The sequence below is a fragment of the Acomys minous genome, assembly GCF_964271855.1.
Source record: "Acomys minous genome assembly, chromosome: 10".
Taxonomy (NCBI): domain Eukaryota; kingdom Metazoa; phylum Chordata; class Mammalia; order Rodentia; family Muridae; genus Acomys; species Acomys minous.
The window spans coordinates 32,616,778-32,639,105 of NC_140491.1; the positions used below are offsets into that span (position 1 = coordinate 32,616,778).

Genomic DNA, 22,328 nt, shown 5'->3' on the forward strand with positions numbered 1-22,328 from the left:
CGGGTCTTCCGGCTCTAACCTCCGTGACGTCAACACGTTGCCGGGTTGCGTCATCCCAACGCGCCGAGCGCGCAGACATGGTGGAGTTGGGCCGAGTGCCGGTGAGCGACCCCAGTGGTCTGCTGCCCGAAGGCTTCTGGGCCGCCGTGACCGTGTGGCTGGAGAAGCCACAGGTGGCCAATAAGCGGCTGTGCGGCGCCCGCTTGGAGGCCCGGGGGAGTGTTTCTCGGCCCCGGGACCAGGCGGAGTGCGAACCACGGCAGGGACAGGGGCCCGGGCTGGAGGGGCATGACACCGGGAAACCTGGGCACGCCTCTCCCGAAGGAGAGCCAGGGTTGGGACCTCGGGCGGGCCGCGAAGGCGACGGCCCCGCCACTGACCTGGACTCGTTGTGGGACCGAGTCTCCCAAAGCCTCGCCCACGACAACCCGGAAATGCTGGCCTTCCTCTCTGGCCCCGCTTTGGGTTCTAATCCTGGAGCCGCGCAGGAGCTCGATCTGGTTCTCAGAACCGTCATCCCGAAAGCGAGTCCCCACTTCCCCGTTACAGAGCCGAAGAAAGAACTGGTGGTGCAAGGTGAGAGCTTGGTGAAGAGCACAAACATTGAAAAGCATCTGTTTTTTGAGACAGGGCCTTGTTGAGCAGGCTGGCCTAGAACTCCCAGAGATCCTTCTCCCAAGTGCTGGAATTAAGGGCCTGTGCCACCACCACCTGGCTCCGGCCTTGTACTTTCTAAGTGCAAGCTTTAATAGCATGCAAAGTGCAAAGCTCTTCTCCCTAGCACTGGACAGCCACTGAGGGTTGGAAAGCATCCTTGTGTTCATTGATGCTCGGTTCTACTTCCAACCAAGGGATCTGTTTAGAGCAGCTATGACCTATTGGCCTTGTCTTTTTCCCTCAGATGTCTCCAATGGGAGTGTCACCTTTTTACCCTTGGACGAAGATGATGCGGGGGATTTGGAGGTTAAGATAAGTAACGTCTATCAGCTCCGTCTCCATCACAGTGCAGGAGAATGGTAAGAGCTGGTTACTGCTCTGTTGAGCACTGCTTTGTGGTGCCCTTCCTTGACATCCTATCCCTGGGCAGCTGGAAGATTCTGGGGCGCAGAAGAGCCAAGGTCTTGAGTTGGTGGGATGGACCAGATGTATACTTGAGTCACCACTCTGCCGGTCCTGGGTTGAGGATTGCAGTGTAGCTCGAGTCCCCAGTCTCTGCATTGCATCTGGCCTTAGTGGGTGCAGCAACTGGTTGGGGTTCGCTGCTAGTCAGCTTTCTGTTGCTGTGGCCAAATACCCAAGCAAGTCAACTTGAGGCTTCAGGGCCAGTGGCGTGACTCTGTGCATAAAGATGCTTGCTTCAGATATTAGCACCTGAGTTTGATCCTTAGAACCCGCATGATGGAAGGAGAGAACCAGCATGTTCTGTGAGTTGCTGTCTGTCTTTTGCAAGCACGCGGACACACACAGCTGTATGTATAAAATTCTAAAAAAGGGTCTTAGGTTTTTGTACGTGGTTGCTCTCCTCTTTGGTTTTGGGGCCCCTAGTGAGGAGCTAGGAGCATGTGGTAGGGTCAAGCCTCTCTCTCAGGACAGCCAGGAATCAACAGAGGGGCCATGGATAAATTCTACCCTTCAAGAGCCTCCCCAACTCCCTACTTTGCCCTGTAAGCACCCATCACCCACAATAGCCGTTAAGCTGAGTCTGTCTATGAGTTAGCCTGTTGATGGGGTCGGCCTCTCATGGTCCAGTCACCCTCCAAAGGCCTTTGAACTCAGCTGAATTGAGGACCAAGCCTTCAACACAGGAGCCTTCGGGGGACATGTCAAATCTAGACCAAATTCATGTGAACTCATCATGCTACTGTTGCTATATCTTGGTCCCAAGGCGTGGGTGGCATATCCCATCATAGTTTAGAGCCCTGCTTATTATAAAGTGCTGGCTTGTCACTCATTGGAACTCTTGCCCATTGTGTCCCTAGCCAAGCCCTGAGTTTGATCTTAACACTACCATCAGCAACAGCAGCATGCACACACTCACACACACATTCACACAGTGAGAGAGAAAGGATGTTGGAGTTACTGCTGTCTTCTGGGAAATAAACATGTGACTTAGGAGTAAGAATTGAAGCCAGCTTTCCTCACTGGTATTTCTCTTATTTTCAAAGGTTCATATCTGTTTTAATTTTCTGTCCAGAGAGGTGGCATTCAGATGGTGTTGTCTATCCCAAGCCTGCCTGGCTTGGAGAAGAGCTGCTGTCCAAGCTGGCCAGGTGGGCCGTGGAGAACAGGAAGAGCGAGTTCAAAAGCACACTTTCCCTGGTGTCTGTCCTGCGCTATAGCAGGCTGTACCAGGAGCTCAAAGAGAAGTACAGAGACATGGTAAAGGTAACGCCAGTGGCATGTCCGCAGTCGGTCCCCTCATTTAACAAGTGACATGGCCAGTGCCTGCCAGGAAGATTCTGCTCCCTGTGGGTTTCCCACCAAGTTCAGGCGCCACACTGAAAACCCACTACTGTGCAGACAGTGTAAGCAAGTGGACGCTTTGTTACATTTTAAAACTGAGGAGTAAACTTCTTTTAACATTTCTCAACTCAAAAAGCATAATTTTAATTAAAACTCAATAAGCATTTTGTTAGTTACTGTATCACAAAGTTTGCACTTTGTTTAAATTTCATTTTTGGTTTTTGTTTGTTTGTTTGTTTGTTTTTGTTTTTTGTTTTGTTTTGTTTTGTTTTTTGAGACAAGATCTCTATGTAGCCTAGTTTAGCCTGAAACTCTCATGCCTCTTCCGTATCATCCAAGTGCTATGATTGTGTGTGTGTGTGTGTGCTACCAGGTGGGCCTGGCTACTCTAAAGTTTTAATTTTCTGTTTGTATGGGTATCTGTGTGGGGATATGTGCACATGGCATCCAGTTGCCCTCAGAGACATGATAGAGCATCAGATGCCCTGGAGCTGGGATTACAGGCAGTGGTGCTGAGCTGTGCTGAGAACCAAACTCCAGTGCTGTGCAAGAACAGTCAGCTGTCTTAACCACTGAGCTGTCTCTCCAGCCCTGGCCTTATTAACTTAAAGGTGTTAATAAGACAAGCACATCATAAGGCAAAGTAGCCAAAGCCACAGGCTTAGAGCCTCAGTGATTGGTCATAGAGATGTGGTTCAGGTCTGTCTGTACACAGCTGGCCTCCCTTCTCCTGAAGACGCAGGCCCTGGCTGCGTGGAGGGGTCTTCTGTCCCCCTATGAACCCTCAATACCTTTAAGAAGGTACTCCTGGTTTTCAGCTTTTAAATTGTTCCCAGGACATGGTTTATCCATCACATCACTCACTGTCCCTGTCTGCTCTGTGCGTGGCTGACTCTCAAGGTGCCTTGATTTTCCTGCCTATCCTTAGCCTGCCCCTGAGCAGTGAGCCCGTCTCTAGCCATCTGCATATTCTCATCATTTGTGTGAGTGTTTGCATTCATGTGTGTGTGAGGTGCATGCACTTGTACATACACATGCAGAGTCTGAGGAGAGTGCCATGTGGCCTGCTCCATCACTAGGGTTTAGCAGTCAGCAAGCCCCAGTGATCCTCCTATTTCCAATGTCCCAGGGCTGGGCTACAGGGGCCCACATGGCCATATGTGGCTTTTTAATGTGGGTGCTGAGGATTTGAACTCTGATCCTCATGTTTGCAAAGCAAGCGCTTTACCCACTGAGCCACCTCCGTATCCCTGCCCTCCTCCCTCATTGCATTAGTAATTGTCTCTGTCCTGATAAGCTGGCACGTCCTGTCCCTTACAAGCAGTGTAATAACTGTTTTTGTATAAAGCACTCATTGTAAGAAAGCAACTGTGAGCTTTGTCTTTGAAATGATATTATGCCTTTATTAATTATATGACTAGTTCAGTTTGACTTAGGCTGTTTGGAGATACTTTAAGTTGTCTGAGGTAACAGCTATATACACATTCTCTGAAAACATTTTAGGTTTGGCCTGAAGTAACAGATCCTGAAAAGTTTGTGTATGAAGACGTGGCCATCGCTACGTACCTGCTGGTAAGAGCACGTGGCAGTGTGCACACTCATGGGGCGGGGTGTGAAGCTTGCCTCTGGCAGATGCTACTAGTTGGGGGTAGAACATTCACCAAGTCAGGCTCATGGTTTGCCCTGCTATGAAATGATGTCACATCCAGCAGGACTTCTCATGTTCGTAGAGCACATGTGAATCAGGAGCTGGAGGGCAGATGGGGCAGGCGTCAGCGAGACACAGTTGTCACTGGGGAGGCACCAACTGTGCTCTGCCATCCAGCTGTGCCATCCAGCTGTGAGCTGGGCCTCTCTCCCTCGTCTGTCTTAACTCGTTGGCTGGCCTGCTCAAGTAGGCGCTTCTTTAACTCAGTGTTCTTGGTTTTCTTATCTGTAAACTAGAGTCTCCCAATTCCCTTAACTTGTAGTTCTCTTAGTTTAGAAAACAGGGGCGTGTTGGTTGTCAATGCATGCAGTAGTTGAAGGACGAGGAGAAAGTGTGACCAAACTTTGAATCATCTTGGTGTGCTGATGCCTAGAAATGACCACTGGACATAGATGCCCTTTTTCTGGTGCTGCGGTGGAACTCAGGACCTTATATGTTCTGGGCTCACCCTACCATGGGAACCACTAAGTTTTACCCCAGCCCTGCGTGAATACAACATCAGGGGAGAATGGGGGATGGGGGGCCGCTCCTAGTGTCCTAGGGGCCAAAGCCTCCATCTGTGGCACCTTCCGGGGAGCCCTGGGGACTTGAAAGAAGTTTCTCCACCCTTCCCATCCCCTAGGGGCATAAACATTGGGTCCTTTTTTTTTTTTTTTTAATACTTGGGTTGGAACCCAGAGACTCACACATGCCAGGCAAATGCTCTACCACTGAACCATTCATCGCCAACTCCTTTCTAAAATACTAGACAGGATCCCACCAGGGTCCCAGGCAAGCCTTGAACTTACAGTCCTCCTGCTTCGTCTTCCCATGGAGCTGCAGTCACAGGCGTGCGCCTTTACCCACTAGGATTGTTCTGGAATAGATTGAGTCAACATGTGAGTTGGCTTTACTTTGTCTCTCCTCTCAGATCCTATGGGAAGAGGAAAGGGCCGAGAGGGGAGTCACCACCAAGCAGTCCTTCGTGGACTTGGGTTGTGGAAATGGCCTCCTGGTTCACATCTTGAGCAACGAGGGGGTGAGCATAGCTCTATTGTCTTTTCTTTTCTCAAGGTTTCTCTGGGTTGGGCAAAGGGGCCTCATGTTTCTTATTTTTGTTTTTAATTTCCATGAGGCAAAGTCTCACTGTATAACTTGACTAGCCTAGAGGTTGTTTGTAGTCTAGGTTAGCCTTGAACTCACAGAGTCCCCCCCTGTCTCTGATTCCAGAATACGCAGGTACACCCAATTCAAATAACATTTCTTGATGCTGCAGTCTGGCTCAGAGTGGTGCCCACAGCTTCAAGAGCTTGGGAAGCGGGAACGTTCCGGTGTCTATACAGGAGGCATTTGCAGTGGTGTCCCTGGAAGGACCTGGAAGCCGGGGGTAGGGGTGACAGGAAGGTTCTGTAGTCCTCCTCCCAAGTGGGGAAATGAATAAGGTTTTGGTCAGGGTGCAGAGACCTTGATGGGACCTCATCACAAGCTTGCCTTCTGTGCATCCCTGAGCACTGAGCCTGGATGTGCTCTTAGGGCACAGGCCACTATGGTTCCTTTTGAAGGTCTGTCGTGATGGCTGGTGGGGCACAAATGCTCACCAGCCAGTGTTGCCAAGAGTTGAGAACTGATGCCAGGAACACTCTGCCCTGCCCTTCCTGTGTGGCAGCGGCAGTGCCTGCAGATTGTTATTTTTGCTAACATACTGCAGTGGCCCAAAGACCCATGATTTCAAAACTACTCATTTCAGCATCCAGGCAGAGGGATTGATGTCCGAAGAAGAAAAATCTGGGACATGTATGGACCCCAAACTCAGCTAGAGGTAATACTCTCTCCCTTTCCCCAACACATCCGCAGTAGATCTAGCAAGATTTGTCCCCTAGAATCAGCTGGTGGCAGGAGCGCCTCTCGATTCCGCCATTTGCCCACAGCTGCCACTGTACCTGTTCGTCCATTTGCTGCCCAGATACTGCCCACAGCTGCCACTGTACCTGTCTGTCCATTTGCTGCCCAGACACTGCCCACAGCTGCCACTGTACCTGTCTGTCCATTTGCTGCCCCAGACACTGCCCACAGCTGCCACTGTACCTGTCTGTCCATTTGCTGCCCAGACACTGCCCACAGCTGCCACTGTACCTGTCTGCCCATTTGCTGCCCAGACACTGCCCACAGCTGCCACTGTACCTGTCTGTCCATTTGCTGCCCAGACACTGCCCACAGCTGCCACTGTACCTGTCTGTCCATTTGCTGCCCCAGACACTGCCCACAGCTGCCACTATACCTGTCTGTCCATTTGCTGCCCCAGACACTGCCCACAGCTGCCACTGTACCTGTCTGTCCATTTGCTGCCCCAGACACTGCCCACAGCTGCCACTGTACCTGTCTGTCCATTCGCTGCCCAAACACTGCCCACAGCTGTTACTGCTTCATCGGCAGCAGAAAGTACAGTTTTAGAGGCTATTGCATTTTCTGTAGTCTTATTTCTTTTTCAGGTTGGGATAATATGACAAAGGCTTAAGGGGTGGGGTGGGGCGCGGGGGCTCATTGCCAGTCCCTTAACTCTATTCTTCCTTCTTTATTCATGGTTGTTTTCCCCAGGAGTCATAATTGCTTATAGATTTATGTTGTAGGAAATTTAGCCAGGCAAGATGATGAACTCCTGTAATTCTGAAACTTGGGAGGTGGAGGCAGAAGAATCAGCTGTATAGTGAGTTCAAGGCCAACCTGGCTTTTATGAGACCTGTACCTTTAAAAAAGAAAATTGGGAAATGCTCTTAGGACTGGGGCATAGTGACATATGCCTTTAATCTCAGCTCTTGGGAGGCAGAGGCAGGCAGATCTCTGAGTTCTAGGCCAACCCGGATATATAAGCAAGTTCCAGCCCAGCTAATACTAGTGAGCCCTTGTCTCCAAAAAGAAAAAAATTCAGTCTCAGGTTTGAGGATTGTTGGTAAGCTGGCGGGTGCACAGAGAGGGCCCTGCAGGTGGCTGTGCCATCCGTCAATCAGCAGGAGTAATTCAGCAGATGCCAGCATTATTGTCCTGGGTCTTAAACCCTCTGCTTGGTACAGACTTCAAACTGTCCCAGTAATAGTCCTGACTGAAGGACGTGCAGGACATGTAAGAGGTTTGTTATGAGTTGTGTGTAGGGACCTGCAGGACCTGCGGCAGACCCTTCAGTGAGTCACCTCACCGATTGGGAGCCCCTTCTAGTCTCAGTGCCAGCACTGCTGGTTCTAATGTTGGGTGTGCGAGGTGGAAGCTGACTGTGTTTCTGTTGCACTTTGTGCCTGAGCCTGGGGCCATGAGGTTTTGACCAAGCTGCATGCTGCTGTTGCTAATAGTTTGCCTCCAGCTGCAGCTGTGTGGCTTCTGTGATAGCTCTGTCTAGAAGTCCCATCCATTGTGGCTTAAGCTGCTTTCCAACCCCTGTTCAGTGGGAGTATAATTGGAATCCCTTGCTAGTACAGTGTGGTAATGATCTCAGGTTGCCTTTAAGTTTGTGCATAAAACAGGGCGGCTGCAATTTGCTATATTCAGAAGGCCTTTTGTAAAGCAGGTCTGGTTGTTTCAAGGACCCTTTGGCCTGATAATGGCAATCCAAAGTATAAGTAAGGTCTGGATTCATGGAGAGAGAAATGGGCCAATTTAAATGCAGAGTGAGTGAAATGATAACACATGTGGCTAAAGGTTTGCTTTCTGTGTGGCTATGCACTTGGCAGTGGGATGGTGTATGTTCAGTGTCGCAGCGTCTGTGTAAATGCCACCACAGTGGCTGCAACGCTTCTCCTGTGGGGGTTGATGTAGGGAGTTAACAGTCCTACCGTGAGGGCTGGTGTAGTAACATCTCTGAGTTGTCACTGGTTAGTTCAAGAGTGGCTGCTGACTACCAGGAAGGGTGGTGTATAGATACTCAGAAGGGCAGTGTGGGTGAAGTGTCACTGCTGCGAGTTCACTGGCCATGGTGACAGAATAGCCCAGAACTGTGTGGACTTATTCCCTCTTCTCAGAGACCAGTCACCAGCTTCAGTCATCATCCAGAATAGTGCTCTTTTGGGGGTCCTTAAACTTTGCTGGTGATTTGTGTCCTTGGTGATCAACTAGGGGTAGGATAGTGACCTTCTCTTAGTAACTTGGGCACAGCAGAGGCCCAGAAGGGCCATGTGGCAGGTGGACTGTGGCATGCACTGACTGGTTCATTCTGTGTGACATTTTAAAGGAAAGTTCTATCACCCCGAGTGACAAGACTCTGTTCCCTGGTGTTGATTGGCTGATTGGTAACCATTCTGATGAGCTAACCCCCTGGATCCCTGTCATTGCAGCCAGGTGAGTAGAGAGGCAGGTGGCTGTTTCTTCCTGTGCACACGACATCCACAATAGCAGCCCTTAGCCACTGTGGCAGTGCAGCATTTGACGTGGTAACTCAGAGTGTTGAAATGATGGAAGCATAGATATAGTGAGTAAATTTAAATCTACCCTCTTTTCTTTTGAAACTGTGGCTACTAGAAACCCTACACCATACACATAGCTCCTCTGATGTTCTGTCAGCCAACACTGATCCCAACGGCATCATCTCTGTGGCATTTCTAACCCATGTTGAAAGATGCTTCATTGTTGTTGTTGTTTTTAAACTGTTCTTCTGATTTTGGAGGGTTTGGCTTCAGAGGAAAAATCTTTCCTTAGACAGACCCTTTGTAGCAACCTCACCCTTAGATAGCACTTTGAGGAGTCTGAGACACTGCCTGTGCCATCAGCCCTGCCTCCCTCGGTCTTCTATTGGACCTATCCCACCACCGGGACTTTGAGCTCTTTGTGTTCCCAGCTCCACTCCAGCTCAAGTCTGAACTTAACTCTGCTGCCCGTGTCTTGGTTTCTGATTTCTACCTGAAGTTCCAGCTCCAGAGAGCTGATTGGACCTGAGTAACTGCTCAGGAAAATTATCTTTTATTTACTCAATTTCTCTATTATTGAAAGATACAGGCTGAGCATGGTGGCGCATGCCTTTAATCCCAGCACTTGGGAGGCAGAGGCAGGCAGATCACTGTGAGTTCGAGGCCTACAAAGTGAGTCCAGGACAGCCAAGGAAGGCTACACAGAAAAACCCTGTCTTGAAAAAAACAAAAAACCAAACCAAAAAACCCCTGAAAGATGTGATATGCAGCATGGTTTTTAGAGATCCATGAATAAAAATCCCAATGAGATGGCTATTGAGAGAAGGATACCAGCCTCAGGCTCAGCACACTGAAGGTAGAGGCAAGGAAGTCAGAGATAAATAGTACATTTTGAGGCCAGGCTGGGCCCAAACCAAACCAGACCAAAACAACCAGACAAGATAGAGTGCCTTCCACGCATTCTTAGCTATAAGACTAGCCAGGAGCAGTTTAGGCACTCAGCCCTGCTGCTTCTGCATGCTGTGTGAGCCTGCTCACCTGGGTCTGTGCTGGGCTCCTGAGGATTTCCTGGCTCTTTCTCCTCCAGGTCTTCCTACACCTGCAGGTTCTTTGTCCTGCCCTGCTGTTTCTTTGACTTTGTGGGGAGATACCGGCGGCAGCAGAGCAGGAAGACACAATACCGCGAGTACCTGGATTTCGTGCTGGAGGTGGGGCTGTCCTGTGGCTTCCACGTGCAGGAGGACTGTCTCAGGATTCCTTCTACCAAGCGGGTATGTGCCAGGGCAGGCACAGGGCCAGGGAGCGGCATATGTGTCCACCTGAGGCTCCTTCGGAAGTCCTTCAGGTGCTTCCTCAGGCTGGCACCTTTCTCCCAGATGGCGTCTGTGTTGGCAAGTCTTGCTCCTCGGAGTTGGAAAAGGTTCAGTCTGGGTGGCAGAGGCTTGTGTTTCACACCTGCAGTTCCACTGCTCGTCATTAATCACCAAGGAAGCTCATCAGTCTCTGACCCGGTGTTACAATGGGGTGGTGCCCAGCAAGTGCTGGGCAACCACCAGCTGGTGGGGACCAAACCATGAGATGCTGCTCTATGCCAAACTCAGCACATGGCAGGGCTGGGTGGCTCTAACGGAGCTCCATCGGCTCCCTTTGCTGGTGTGCACGCTGACTCTGGAGTGACCAGAGGGAAAGTGTGGAGGAAGTTCCTCCGGTGGCACTGGGCAGCTGCATTGTACTGAGTGTCATGCTAGAGGTTAACACACAGCCTTATTCTCTCACAGACCCCCAGAAACCTTCAGAGGTGAATTGTGTCACCCCTGGAGCAAGGGCAGGTCCAGTGAGAGCCATGCAGAGTAAAGCGTTTAGAACCCTGAGCTCGCTTGTACCTTCCGTAGGTCTGTGCCCATGTTCCTCCTCACTAGCTGCTGCTGCTGCTGCTGCTGTTGTTGTTGTTGTTGTACCATTTCTGTATCTGTTCAAAAAAAAAAATTAAGGGTTACGGGGCTGAGGGCATAGCTCAAGCGGAGTGCTTCCCAGCACACAGCAGGCTTTGGATTCCATCCCTAGTACAACCAAAAGGCTAAAGTAAGCATTTCTTCCTTAGCATGACAGACTTTGAAATATTGGTATAATTTGTACTTGAGCACACGTGTGCTCCGTGGATGTTGAAACCAGTGCCTCCAAACACAGGTCTGCTTTGTTGGGAAATCCAGAACATACCCACCTTCTGCAGAGGTCTGGATGGATGCGCAGAGAACAGAGTATCTGCAGAGCAGACAGGGCCACCCACAGAGCCCGCCTAGTGAGGGACACGCACCTTCCGCACCCCAGACTGCTGCTCAGGATGCTGCCCACCGACACCATCACAGGACCTCTGCTGCTGGGGCTGAGTGCACGCCTGAGAGACTGGCTGCTGAGCAAGGAGCAGAAGCCGCAGCCACAGGGCTCTGGGTCCCTGGATTCTGCCCTAGAGAAAAAGCCGAACGTGTGAGGAATTGCGCTGCCCTCCCTCGAGACTTCATTGATCAAGTGGTGTTACAAGTGGCAAATTTGTTGTTAGATGGAAAGAAGTTAAACACAGGAAACTCTGAGGACGGGGGTCTGAAGACCTGGAATGGAGGAGGTAGGCCTCACCCTCGGGGTGGGCTCCCTTGCTAGCATGGACAGTGGGTCTTCTGCAGCTCAGCACACCCAGAGGCTGGGAGTGAGCAGCTGCCCGTAGTTGCTGTTCAGAGGACGGCAGAGGCCAGGGCTGCTCATGCTCAGTTCTTAGAGACAGGTCACTGAGTGTCAAAAACCCCACCCACCTGAATGCAAATTCAATACTTTAATTCTCTGAAACCACAAAATACAAGACTCTTGCCATGGGAGAGACAGTTACATCCATTTGTTCTTTGGCTGGTTCCTGGGCTTTGGAGAGAAACAGGCAGAGTAGGGTTGGTGTTACCAGTTAAGTTGAGGCCGCCAGAGCTTTCAGCTGCACTCCTTTCTTCCACTTATGACCACCAGAGGGCAGTGTGGGGCCATCTGCCGGCCAGAACCAGGATTGCACGTGAAGCTGGGGTGTTGCCTAGTTCTTGCCCCACACAGGTGCAGGTGACCCCCAGCATAACTTAGAGCAGAGTGGCAACACTGCCCTATGCCACATCCTCATTTGTGACTGCTGGGTCCAGGTTACTTCCTTTTATCCTCTTATCTCCCACATATGACATGGCAGGACCCTCTTGTTTGTTCCCCTCCAGAACTAACCAGTCTTGGGAGGACCTACAGGACACTGGCCAGAGGGGCCTTGGCTCAGCTGCCCATGTAACTTGAAGACCCAGCACTCTGATTTGGGGCCAGTATCACTGTTTAGATGCTAATATGGGGTCTTTGCAGAGGGAGGCAGACTGGAAGAACAAAGAGCAGGCTGGGATAGCAATGTGGGTCTGGAAGTTTCTGAATGTTCTGTGCAGCAGGATTCCTGGTTTACCAGAGGAAGTGATGGGAATGGTATTGGGGGGGGGCGGGGCTGTGCCTGGGATGGAAAGTCCAGAGTCAGCTGGATCATCCCTCAGACCTAGGTCCAGAGATGGCTCTAGGGGCTGGGCTCATCCTGCCGCTACCAAAAAGAGCACTGGGTGCCATACCTTCCCTGAAGGAAGGACTGTCTGGAGGTATCTGGAGGTCTGGGTCTGTTGGAGACTCTCAGATGTGCCCCTAGGTGAAAAGCGTGTCTGTGAGGATGGAGTGTCCAGGGGGCCTCTGAGCCTGTAGGTGGTCTCTCTGCACTCTGCCTGATGGAGGCCTGGGCATCTCGCTCAGTGAGCCATTGCTGGACACTGAAGAAAGCCCTCAGGTCTGGGTCAGGCAATGCTGCTACTGCCTAACTGAAAAGGCTGTGGAGGCTGGGCCGTCATCAGCCTCCAGCTTTACTAGGAGGCACAGGTGTGCTGCAAGGCCTGCGAGATTCTTGGCAAATGCACCCAGGGAGACTTGGAGGCTTCTACCTTTTCCAAACCTACTTGGTTTGGTTTGTTTGTTTCTGGTTTTAATTTCATGTACATTTGTGTTTTGCTTGCATGTATGTCTGTGTGAGGGTGTCAGATCTTGAAGTTACAGACAGTTATGAACTGCTTTGTGGGTACTGGGAATTGAACCTGGGTCCTCTGAAAGAGCAGTCAGTGCTCTTAACCCCTGAACCATCTCTCCAGCCCCTATTTGCGGTTCTTTAATGCTTATACCTCGCTTCCAACCCACTTACCCTAAATAGAGAAAAGAGGTTAATGGGAACAGGAGAAGTAGGCCTTTTTGGACTCAGTTCCTGGGAGCAATTCCCCTGGTGTAGTCGGCAGGATTTCAGCAGAACCATCAATTCAACCAAAGTTGCTGCTGGAACTCGGAGCCCCAAAGCATTCTCTGGAGTGGTTCTCTCTAGGAGCGTCTCAAAGCGGAGCGATGAACAGCCAAACCCCCACCTCCTGTTTTGGCCATATATATATCTCCTCTCAGAGTCTGTACTAAGATGTGTTTCAGCTGGCAAAAGCCAAGCCCCCACAGGAGGTGGTTCATCTTTTAGTGGGTAAATAAACATCACCTGTTTTCTCACAAGCCTGTTCCCCATCCCACATTTGGGATCAAAACAAAAAACGTGTACATCCACTACAGAGACTCATTGTCATCTTAGTTGGAATAGACCTCAGTGTCACTAGTCTGATCAGAGAGTCTTCACATGTGAGCAGAGTCTTGACCAGCATTGTGAGTGGGAGAGACCTCTGCAGTTCTGTTCCACCCCCCACCCCAGTTCCCCCTGTGTGCCTGGCGCACGTGGGCAGTGCCCCTCAAAACCCTAATAGCAGCTTGACCAAGAGACACAGCAGAGGCTTGCCTGTTGGTTCTGCCCCCGCAGCTCTGGACTAGATCTCTCTTTTTTTGTTTGTTTGTTTTTTGTTTTCAAGACAGGGTTTCTCGGTGTAGCCTTGGCTGTCCTGGACTTGCTTTGTAGACCAGGCTGGCCTCGAACTCACAGCGATCCACCTGCCTCTGCCTCCCGAGTGCTGGGATTAAAGGCGTGTGCCACCATGCGCGGCTGAACTAGATCTTACTTGTATGGTACCAAGGATGTGGGGTCTGAGCCACCCACCAGGCATTGGTAGACTTACTTGATGCTCAGCCTGTACGGTGGAAGCATGTGCTGCTGTGTACTGGCACACCGTCACTGTGGCTGGGGTGATTGCCACTGCATGTCCTGTGGTTGTAAGATGTGGACTTATTAAGCTGCATGCATAGGGTTCTGCATCTGAGGCACACTTGAAGCTACAGGATTTGGTTTGGCTTCAGGAACTGACAATCTCTGCTGATTACAGACTTGTAATCTGGACTGTTTGTGGAAACCTGCTTTCCCACAGGGAGCCTTTCCCTAGCAGAAGTGGCTGCGGAACTGAACCCAGAGACGCTGCAGAGGCTGAAGCGGGAGTGTGGAGGCCTACAGACCCTGCTCAGGAATAGCCACCAGGTGTTTGAAGGTAAAATCTATGAGGACTCCATACACTGTCCATCCTGCCTGTCCCCAGAGCAGGCTCCTCCCAGTGCATTCTGTAGCACTTTGCTTTCTGTCCCCCTTGGAGGGGGTTGTGAGACTTGGGGCAGCCTAGATGCTCAGAAGAGCCAGGTGGATAGCGTGGCACCCCTTTGCCCACCGAGGCCACCGCCAGCTTATATCTTGGGGTGAGGCCACAGCCACACTTCTCTCTAGGCGCATGCCAGCCTCTGCTTAGACTCCCTGTGCCTTGGTCCAGAGGGCTCCTGTCTAGGACGTGCTGAGCTCCCGGTGCTTCTGATGCCTGCTCCTCACGCAGGCCAGGTGGTCAGTTGCAAAGCCTGCTGGCCGCATCTTGTCATCATAGAAACATTGGCTTACCTCTGCCACCTGCAGCAAGAAGCATATGGAGCTGTGGAGCCCATCAGGCAAGGTGGGGCATAAGCCTTCTAGTCTCGCTTCAAACCTCCACCCTGTGGGCCTGGCACAGGGGCTGTTGCATGGCTCTCCTGGTAGACTGAGGCTTGGCTCTGCCCCAGGGCTGGATTCCACACTTCCAGTTCCTGCCCTGCGAGAGTGTTCAGACTAAGGGTGGAGAGGAAGTGTGACGGCGTCCACCCAGAGGCCTGAGATGTAGACAGTGCTGTGAGTTCATGAGTGTGTAGGACTAGCACAAGGTGAGGAGAGCTGCAGCCTTGCCTGAGCCCTCACTCCAACCGCCTCACAGGCTACTGGTACGTCATCGACTGTGTGTAAGTACACCCAGTGTCTTAGTTAGGGTTACTATTGCTATGATAAACACTATAACCAAAAACAACTTGTGGAGGGAAGACTTTATTTGGCTTACATATCAGTCCGTTGAGGAAAGCCAATATAGGAGGAATCAAACCAGGTGGGAACCTGGAGGCAGTAGTTGATGCAGAGGCTATGGAGGAGTGCTGCTTACTAGCTTGCTCTCCATGGCTTGTGCAGCCTGCTTTCTTATATAGAAGTCAGGACCACCAGCCCAGGAGTGGCCCCACCCACAATGGACTGGGCCCCACCTCCATTTTAATCACTAGTTAAGAAAGTGCCCTACAGGTTTGCCTGCAGCCCAGGGGGCATTTCCTCAGTTGAGGTTGCCTCTCAGATGACTTTAGCCTGTGCCAGGTTGACATAAGAACTAGCCAGCCCAGCCCAGCTGGAGTGCGCTCACCACGGTGCCTCCACAAACAGCACCAAACACAGTAAGCGTTGTCTTGCTGCAGCAGTGTGCCTCAGAACTCTGCTCGGGTTCAGATGCTCAGAAGGTGGGAGGTGGTGCTCCAGTGGGACCAGAGGAGGGAAATCAGGAAGAGAGGGCCAGGAGGAGAGGAGGGAGAAGTGAGGAGGTCAGCGTGTGTGAAGATCTGGGTTGGGTAGCAGCCTCCTGTTGCATTATCCAGAGAACTGTGACTTCTATGACTAGCACAGGGGGTTGATACCCAAGTGGCCTGGGAAGGAGCAACCTGGCTTCTGTGTCTTTGCTTCTGGGACCTGTGGCATACTGCCCCAAGGTCTCTGTCAAGTCAGACTGCAGTGTTGAGCTCCGTGGATCCAGGTGATGGTGTAGCTGCTCTCAGCTCAGCGCTGGTTCCTCTGTGGTATGCCACCCAAAGCCAAGAGGCCAACGTTGTGCACCTCATGCTAACAGTCTGGGACTTGGAGACAGGTTGGGGTCAGCCTTAGCTGTATCCACGAAGGGCCACTGACTGATGATAGGGAACAGGGCCTTACAGTTGTCCCCAACCCAGCCAACACACCTTAGACCTAAGGATGAGAACATCCCATGTTACTGTTCAGTGTTATTGTGAGAGACAAGGTGTGCACTGCCTCATATATTTGGGCACAGATGTGTGCTGCCCCATGTACATGACAACATGATGTCAGGTACTCTTGCATAATGTATTTGAACATGGGTGTCAGGTGCTCTCCTGTGGGAGGGCATGGCTGTGTATGTCTGCACACCTTGGGTGGTCCAGTTGTCCGTGGGAAGTTAAGGGTGGTTCTGTCCAGCTAACTGACCTTCACTTGGGAAAGTGCTGCTTATGGTAGGTGCAGGAATGACCTGACACATCATCCTGGGGGCACTGCTGAAACCAAGAGCCCCACACCCAGATGTCCAGATAGGCCGCCCTGTGCCTGGGATCTGTGCTTGCTTAGAAAGCTTTAGTCAGTTAAAATATTACAGCCTGAGGGGCCTCTCGGGCTCCCACATGTTTTCTTTTGACCTTATAAAGGACCATCTCTTCTGTCCCGTGTAAACATGGATGTATAGGGTTAACCGCTTTTCTGTGCAGTTTGCTTTGTGGGGGCAATTATTTTTGGAATCATTTCTGAGTAGAAGGCTTGGGGATCCAGTGCCACGTGAGCATTCTCTGTGCAGTCATGCAGAAAATATGTGCTGAAGCTGGGGCTTATCTCTGGATGGGGTTTTGTTTTGTTGTGTTTTAAGCTAACATGGCTCCGGCTGATCTGGAGGAGTGTGTGCTCCTAAGGAAGCTACTTTCAGATGTATAAGGCCAGCTCATGTGAACACTGTGTCTGTGTCATGTCAGAACTGTCCCCACCTTGGCTCTGCCCCAACTCAGGGCCTGCATGCTTGTGTCTTCCTGTCTGCTGGTGGAGTAGCATCCTCATCTAGAGGACTTGGACATAGCCCAGAGGGGTTGGTGACTTACCGGAGTCTCCAGCGAATCTGACAATCCAGGCCAGGTGAGACCCTGGCGCTGGTGTACCTGCAGACACAGCACGTAGGTGCTCTTTCTGTTCCTGGTTCTAATGCATGCTAGTGAGAGGCTGTTGTTGCTGAGCAGCTGTGAGGGAGCCTTCCTGCTTCTCTGCAATCCCACAGGCCCCCCCAGCAGGAGGCATGAGTTGGGAGGTTGGGAAGGCAGCAGATTTGTTCCCATGATTCCATTTCAAATTAGTAGCACATTTCCCAGAGGAAAGCTGTTAGTAGTGTGCCTTGAATGGCTGGCATGTGCCCTGGAGGGCCGCCCCTCTGGCTCCTGACACCAGCTTTCCAGAGTGACGGCTATGGGGCCAACAGGGAGCTGCCTGGCATCTGGGTATAAACTGGGACTATTGGCACACTGCATACTAGATGCCTGGCTACTGCCCTCTCCAGGCTCCTTCTCTTACTGGTTCTGTTATTTAGTTTTGGTCTTTATACTTACAGTCTGGGCCTGATCACATGACCCTTGCAAATAGTGCCCCAGAGTGTAGCTAGGCCATGCTACTAGCTCTTAGCTAGCTGGGGGGTAGGGGGCTGATGGTGTGGTGTGTGTCTTCTACTGGCCACCATGCACAGGGAAGGCCAAAGCCAGCACTGAGGGCAGGCTTCATGTCCACTGTAGCTTGACCTCAGATTACTTAAACATGTGAGAACTTTCAGCAGGGACTTCTAGCCACAGACTAGTGTCCTGCTGCTTCTGGAAGATGCCCCAGAGGCTCCTCTGTACACAGTTCAGAGAGTTCTGGGCCCACAGTGACTGAGTTGTGTCCTTATGCTGCACTGAGAGGCTCTGCTCTGGGAAATGTCTCTCAGAGTGTCCTGAAGTGACCCTGACCTAGGCCTTAGTTCAGGAAAGACAGACCTTGGCCCCAAGGAGGTGGTTGCATGTGGTGTCATGTGACCCAGGGAGGTTCAAGCCACGCCTGAACACGAAACCCTCCTTATGTCCTGGGTGCCATAGGGTCTTCTCAGGACTCATTGCTCAAGTTTCCAAGGGAAATATTTACTCCCAGGCTGCTAATGGCGGCAGCCAGGCTCACTAGGGCCAGAGCTGACAGGAAGCTGCGTTCACTCACACATACGCTCAGTTCTGGAAGTCAGTGAGCCAGACCCCCTCAATGAGGCACTTTGATTTCTCCTGCCACGCTGCTACAGGTAGTTTTGCATAACGAGGAGAGACTAGAAGGTTTGGTTGCTTTGGCTGAGTTTCACATGTAGCTGTTGGCAGAAGGCATCAGGCCACCCTGGGTATTTCCTGACTAATACGCACTGTGCATCCAGGTCCCCTCATGGCTGGAGTCCCTCACCATGACCCTGCGCCCCTGTCAGGACTCCCCACAAGGTGGCACTTTTCAGTCCCTGTATACTAATGACACTCAGGCTAATGTCTTAGGTTTGTCTTTTTGTTCTAAACCTCAGTTCTGAATGGGCGAGTTCACATCCGGGACTGGCGGCGAGAGCTGCAGAAGGAAAAGCCTCCGGAAGCCAAGCGGAGCCTGTCTGCAGAGGTGTTTAAGACTCGTATCTGCTGGTTCTTCACTCACCATCCCGATGGCTGCGTACTGCCTGCTGCCCGTTGCCCCTTTGCCCATGGGCCTGAAGAGCTGTGCCTGTCCCAGACCTCAAAGAAACAGAGGCAGGCTCCTGAGTCACTTCTCAGTGATCTCTAGCTGTTGCCTCTGTGGCACTCCTGCCTGTCTCCCTTGTCCTGATGACACCATGTTTGGCTGGGTTGGCTTCAGTGTGACTTGTTGGTGTGCATAGCCTCGGTCAGTCACTGGCACATGTCTCCAGACTGTGGAGCCTTCTCAGCCCTTCTGGGTCTGCCGTGATGCCAGAGCCACCATGTCAGCCTCTACAGACATGAGCCTCTCATTCTCAGGGCTGTGTGCCACAGGTTTCCTCTGCCCGGAGCTCGCTGCAGGCTGGTCACAGAATCCTGCAAGCAGAGGTTCAAGGCTTTCTGGTGATTATCAGAGCCCTGGAGAGAACAGCTTCCAGAGTCACACCTGGATACCCTGTGATCAAGGCATGACTCAGAGTGAACAACACCCCCTCTTTAACCTTGTCTTTGGAACCCTCTCCCCAGAAGTATTGGGCAGTTTTTCCTTTCAGGAAAAATGATTTCCGACTTACATAAAAGATGACACTCACTACACATCTTGTCATACATCCTGGGGACCAGTCTCTGAATCCTCCTCTTGTGGTAGAAGTGTTTCTGGTGACTGACCTGGTATCAACTGAGCGATGAGCATGAAGTCGTTGATTCTGAAGAGCCAAGGGCTTTAACAGCATCCTGGGCCAGGATAGCGGCGGCCATGGGTCTTGGGTCCAGCTGGTGAGACCCCACAGAGCTTCCTCCCACCTCTTCCCTTACCAGTTTGGTAGCCCCAAACCGAGAGCAGTGATAGTGATCTGCACCCAGGCAGTACCACCACCTCTCTTTTGGAACGACTAGGCTCTGTCCTCATTAGCCCTGCCTATAATTGCCTTTACTCCCAGGTCCACGGGGGCCCATAAGCTGCAGAGCCCTCTCCCAGCCTGGCTTCCTGTCTGAAAAGCAGTGTTGGGTCTCAGGCCCTGCAGGTACCTGGAAATCTAACTATGATCCTCAAGGACTTAGTAAGGCAAGGCCCCCAGAGGTGTTTTTGGTCCTCCCTCAGATTTTACTGGAGCCCCATGTTAAGACAGCTAGACCGAGAGGTGGGACAGCAGCAGTCTTAGGTTCCTGCCCTTCCTAGTTCACAAAGCCTCATGCTGAAACCTGGCTTGTGATGGGAGAAGACACAACAGAAGTGCATTCAGAATGAGCTGTGGGCTTGTTCTTTCATGGCCTCCCCCTCTCCCCAGGGACTGCATTCAGTGAGGACAACTTCCAGAAGCCCCTGCATGGGAAGAATCTGAGCAGAGTTAGGGAAGTGCTCGTAGAGGAGGTGGGCCATGCAAGTGTCCCTTGACAGTTGTGCTGCATTGGGTGTTCTGTTAAACCAATGTCCTACCATGTCAGTGACAGGACCAGAGGAACAAGTGAGTGAACAAGTGTGCTCAGAGGTGAAGAAATGTGCTAATTCACACTGCAGTGATAGCTGGCTGGTGAACACCCATCTCAGACCTGCTCCACATGCAAGCACACACTTGTGCATAAACATGGGGTTTGCCTGGAGCATGGCCACCTTGAATCCATTTGATATCTTGAGTCTTCAAAATGACTGTGATCAACAAGATTGGAGCTCAGTGTTGGTGAGAGCTGCTGTGGGCCCAGGGCAGTTATGCGTAAGGGCTCTGGGCATCTTCTCTGCCTCAGGTCAGCAAGGAGGAACCTCAGAGCACTTGTTTTCTTTTGATTAGCAGCAAATGGCAGTGAACCTGGAGACTTAGAGCACTGCAGTAGGGGCAAGCATAGCCTTGCTGGGCCTCTCTACCCACGTCCCTCCTGGCTGCAGGGCTGAGGGCTCAGCAGAGACCAGACGGGAAGGTTCTAGATCCATGCTCTCGTGTCCCTCTCCACAGGTCAGCCGACAGCAGGAGCAGACCAGTTCCTACCTATGTCACATCACACAAGTGATGCCCTGTTTGTCACTTGCTGTTTCTCCTGGTGGGAAGCCGGCCACAGGCCCTGCCCACACTCAGAACAGGCTGGTCAAGCACATGAGCACCAGCGGGTAAGGAACATAGCTCCCCACTGCCAGCCACACCTCATGTCCAGACTATTCTGCAGCCTACCAAGCAGTGTCACCAGGTGGTGACCAAATGTCAGACACACAAGCCTTGGGGGACATTGCACATTTACACATCACAGTCTCCTTTCCTTTTGACTTCTAGCTTACTTCCAACTGGGTGGATCATGTCCCCCCAAAGTTCACAAGCCAGAACCTCAAGTGCGGCCTGGTTTGAAATGTAACCTTCACAAGTGTGATGGGCGGTGTGAGGGTAGGGTGCATCCTAATGAAGTGACAGGGATGCATACAGACACAGGAAGAAGCCACAGCCAGGGATCCTGAGAGCCCCCAACAGCCAGAGGAGGGGAGAGGGAGCCCTGGAGCCCGAGACAGCCCCAGAGATGACTTTGGGTCAGACAGACAGTAGTTGGGTTTGAGCTGGCACAGGTGTCTCGTGGGTTAGGACACCATCTGCTGAGGCTGAGTGGGAGGCCAGAGGACATTCCAGAACCACAGATTATGGCCTAGTGATCAAGCTGGCCTCTGGGACCTCCAACGCAGAATTATCCAGTGCAAAGACCCTGGATAGCCAGCAGTGTCAAGGTACCTGGGTCTTAGGCTCAGACTCCCTGGACCTTAGAAGTGGGAAACAGACATGCTTTTGCCATTCCAGACTTAATTCTGAACCAGCTGGATGGCCCAAAAGATGGTAAATCCTCACTGTTCTCCTATGTGGTGAGAGGTTGGAGACAGAGATGGCAAGTCATTTGCTCAAGGCTACACAGTAACCTACATTGCCAGAGCTAGGAGCCCAAGCCTGCCTGGGTCCATATACTCTGATGCTCAAGTGAATCAGGACTTGCCTGAGACCTGCAGGTACAGAGGGTTGTAGAGCACCCTCAGAGTAGCCCCAGACCAGTGCAGACACTGGGTGCAGGGCTGAAGCATGGGGCTTCCTCAGAACATTCCGACTGGCTCCATTAGCTAGCTAGCATCCTGGCCACCAGGCCTCCAGTTAGCTAGAAGTAGTACAACAAGCCAAGGCCACTGCCCACACCAGGCAGAAGCAAGACTTGTGCTTGCAACAGTGTGGCCAGGATCCCACAGTGCTCAGTGTCCACTGACCCAACTTGCCTTGGGTTCTGGGTTCTGCCAGATCCCGGGGTCCTCATGTGACCTGGCCAGTCCCTTTCTACTCCCTTAGCCAAAACAGTTCTGCCAAAGTGCTGAGTGTGCACTCCTGCCACATGAGCAGAGAGGACAGGGCGGGAGAGGGCTGCAGGCTTGGCTCCTGGCCTCTGGAACAGGGAGGTTCCAATGGATCCACGTCTGCAGACCTCAAGCCAGTTTTTGCATGAGTGAAGCTGTTGGAGCTCCAAGTGGGGAAGCTGCTAGCCTGGTTGGATGGGGCTGCCCAGCCCACTGAGACTCCCCTGCCAAGGGCAACAGGAAGGAACAAGACCGCTCACTACCCTGGGTTGGAGCTTCCACAGCATGGCTCATATGGCAACCAGTCAAGGAATCAGCCTGTGCACTGGCAAGATCGTAGACCTGTGGCACACCAGCTTCTCTTGCCAGGCCCACAGGACCAGCAGTCACCTACCTACCCTGGCGATGCCTCCAGCGCTGAGCCTGCAAGGAGCCAGAGACAAACTGCACCTTCCCTTGAGTAAGACTGACTTTCACAGTGCACTATGGCCTCCCTGAACCTGAAGGAGCCCCTGACCCGAGCAGTGAACAGGGAAGGACATCTCTTCCTTGGCTAATTAGCTCTCCAGACCAGGGTCACGTGGCAGCGATTTGTTCTGTTCTAGGGCTCTCCAGAGCAAACAAGGAGTTGGCTCCTCAAAGGAGAGATGTG

At 51.9% G+C, this 22,328-nt stretch overlaps 1 protein-coding gene across 3 annotated transcripts; it reads left to right on the top strand.

Moving 5' to 3' along the window:
- The first annotated feature begins 44 nt into the window (after positions 1–44).
- Positions 45–18,978, top strand: TRMT44 (tRNA methyltransferase 44 homolog). Of its 3 annotated transcripts, none has more exons than XM_084799720.1 (11): positions 45–576; positions 902–1,016; positions 2,166–2,385; positions 3,967–4,035; positions 5,082–5,189; positions 5,898–5,969; positions 8,367–8,473; positions 9,626–9,809; positions 10,726–11,158; positions 13,923–14,039; positions 18,228–18,978. In XM_084799720.1, exons 1-11 carry the CDS (start codon positions 78–80, stop codon positions 18,476–18,478), a joined length of 2,175 nt encoding a protein of 724 aa, XP_084655846.1. In that variant the 5' UTR covers positions 45–77; the 3' UTR covers positions 18,479–18,978. The 3 variants fall into 3 exon arrangements, with proteins under 3 accessions (XP_084655846.1, XP_084655847.1, XP_084655848.1); XM_084799721.1 differs by having other exon boundaries at positions 2,166–2,379; XM_084799722.1 differs by lacking the exon at positions 5,898–5,969.
- Positions 18,979–22,328: the final 3,350 nt, after the last annotated feature.

Bases quoted from the DNA above. Each gene is read 5' to 3' on its own strand.
- TRMT44 (XM_084799720.1), top strand. From the start codon at position 78: ATGGTGGAGTTGGGCCGAGTGCCGGTGAGCGACCCCAGTGGTCTGCTG. The intron at 5,190-5,897 runs GTGAGCATAGCT...TACTCATTTCAG, and splicing joins ACATCTTGAGCAACGAGGGG to CATCCAGGCAGAGGGATTGA. The intron at 5,970-8,366 runs GTAATACTCTCT...GACATTTTAAAG, and splicing joins GACCCCAAACTCAGCTAGAG to GAAAGTTCTATCACCCCGAG.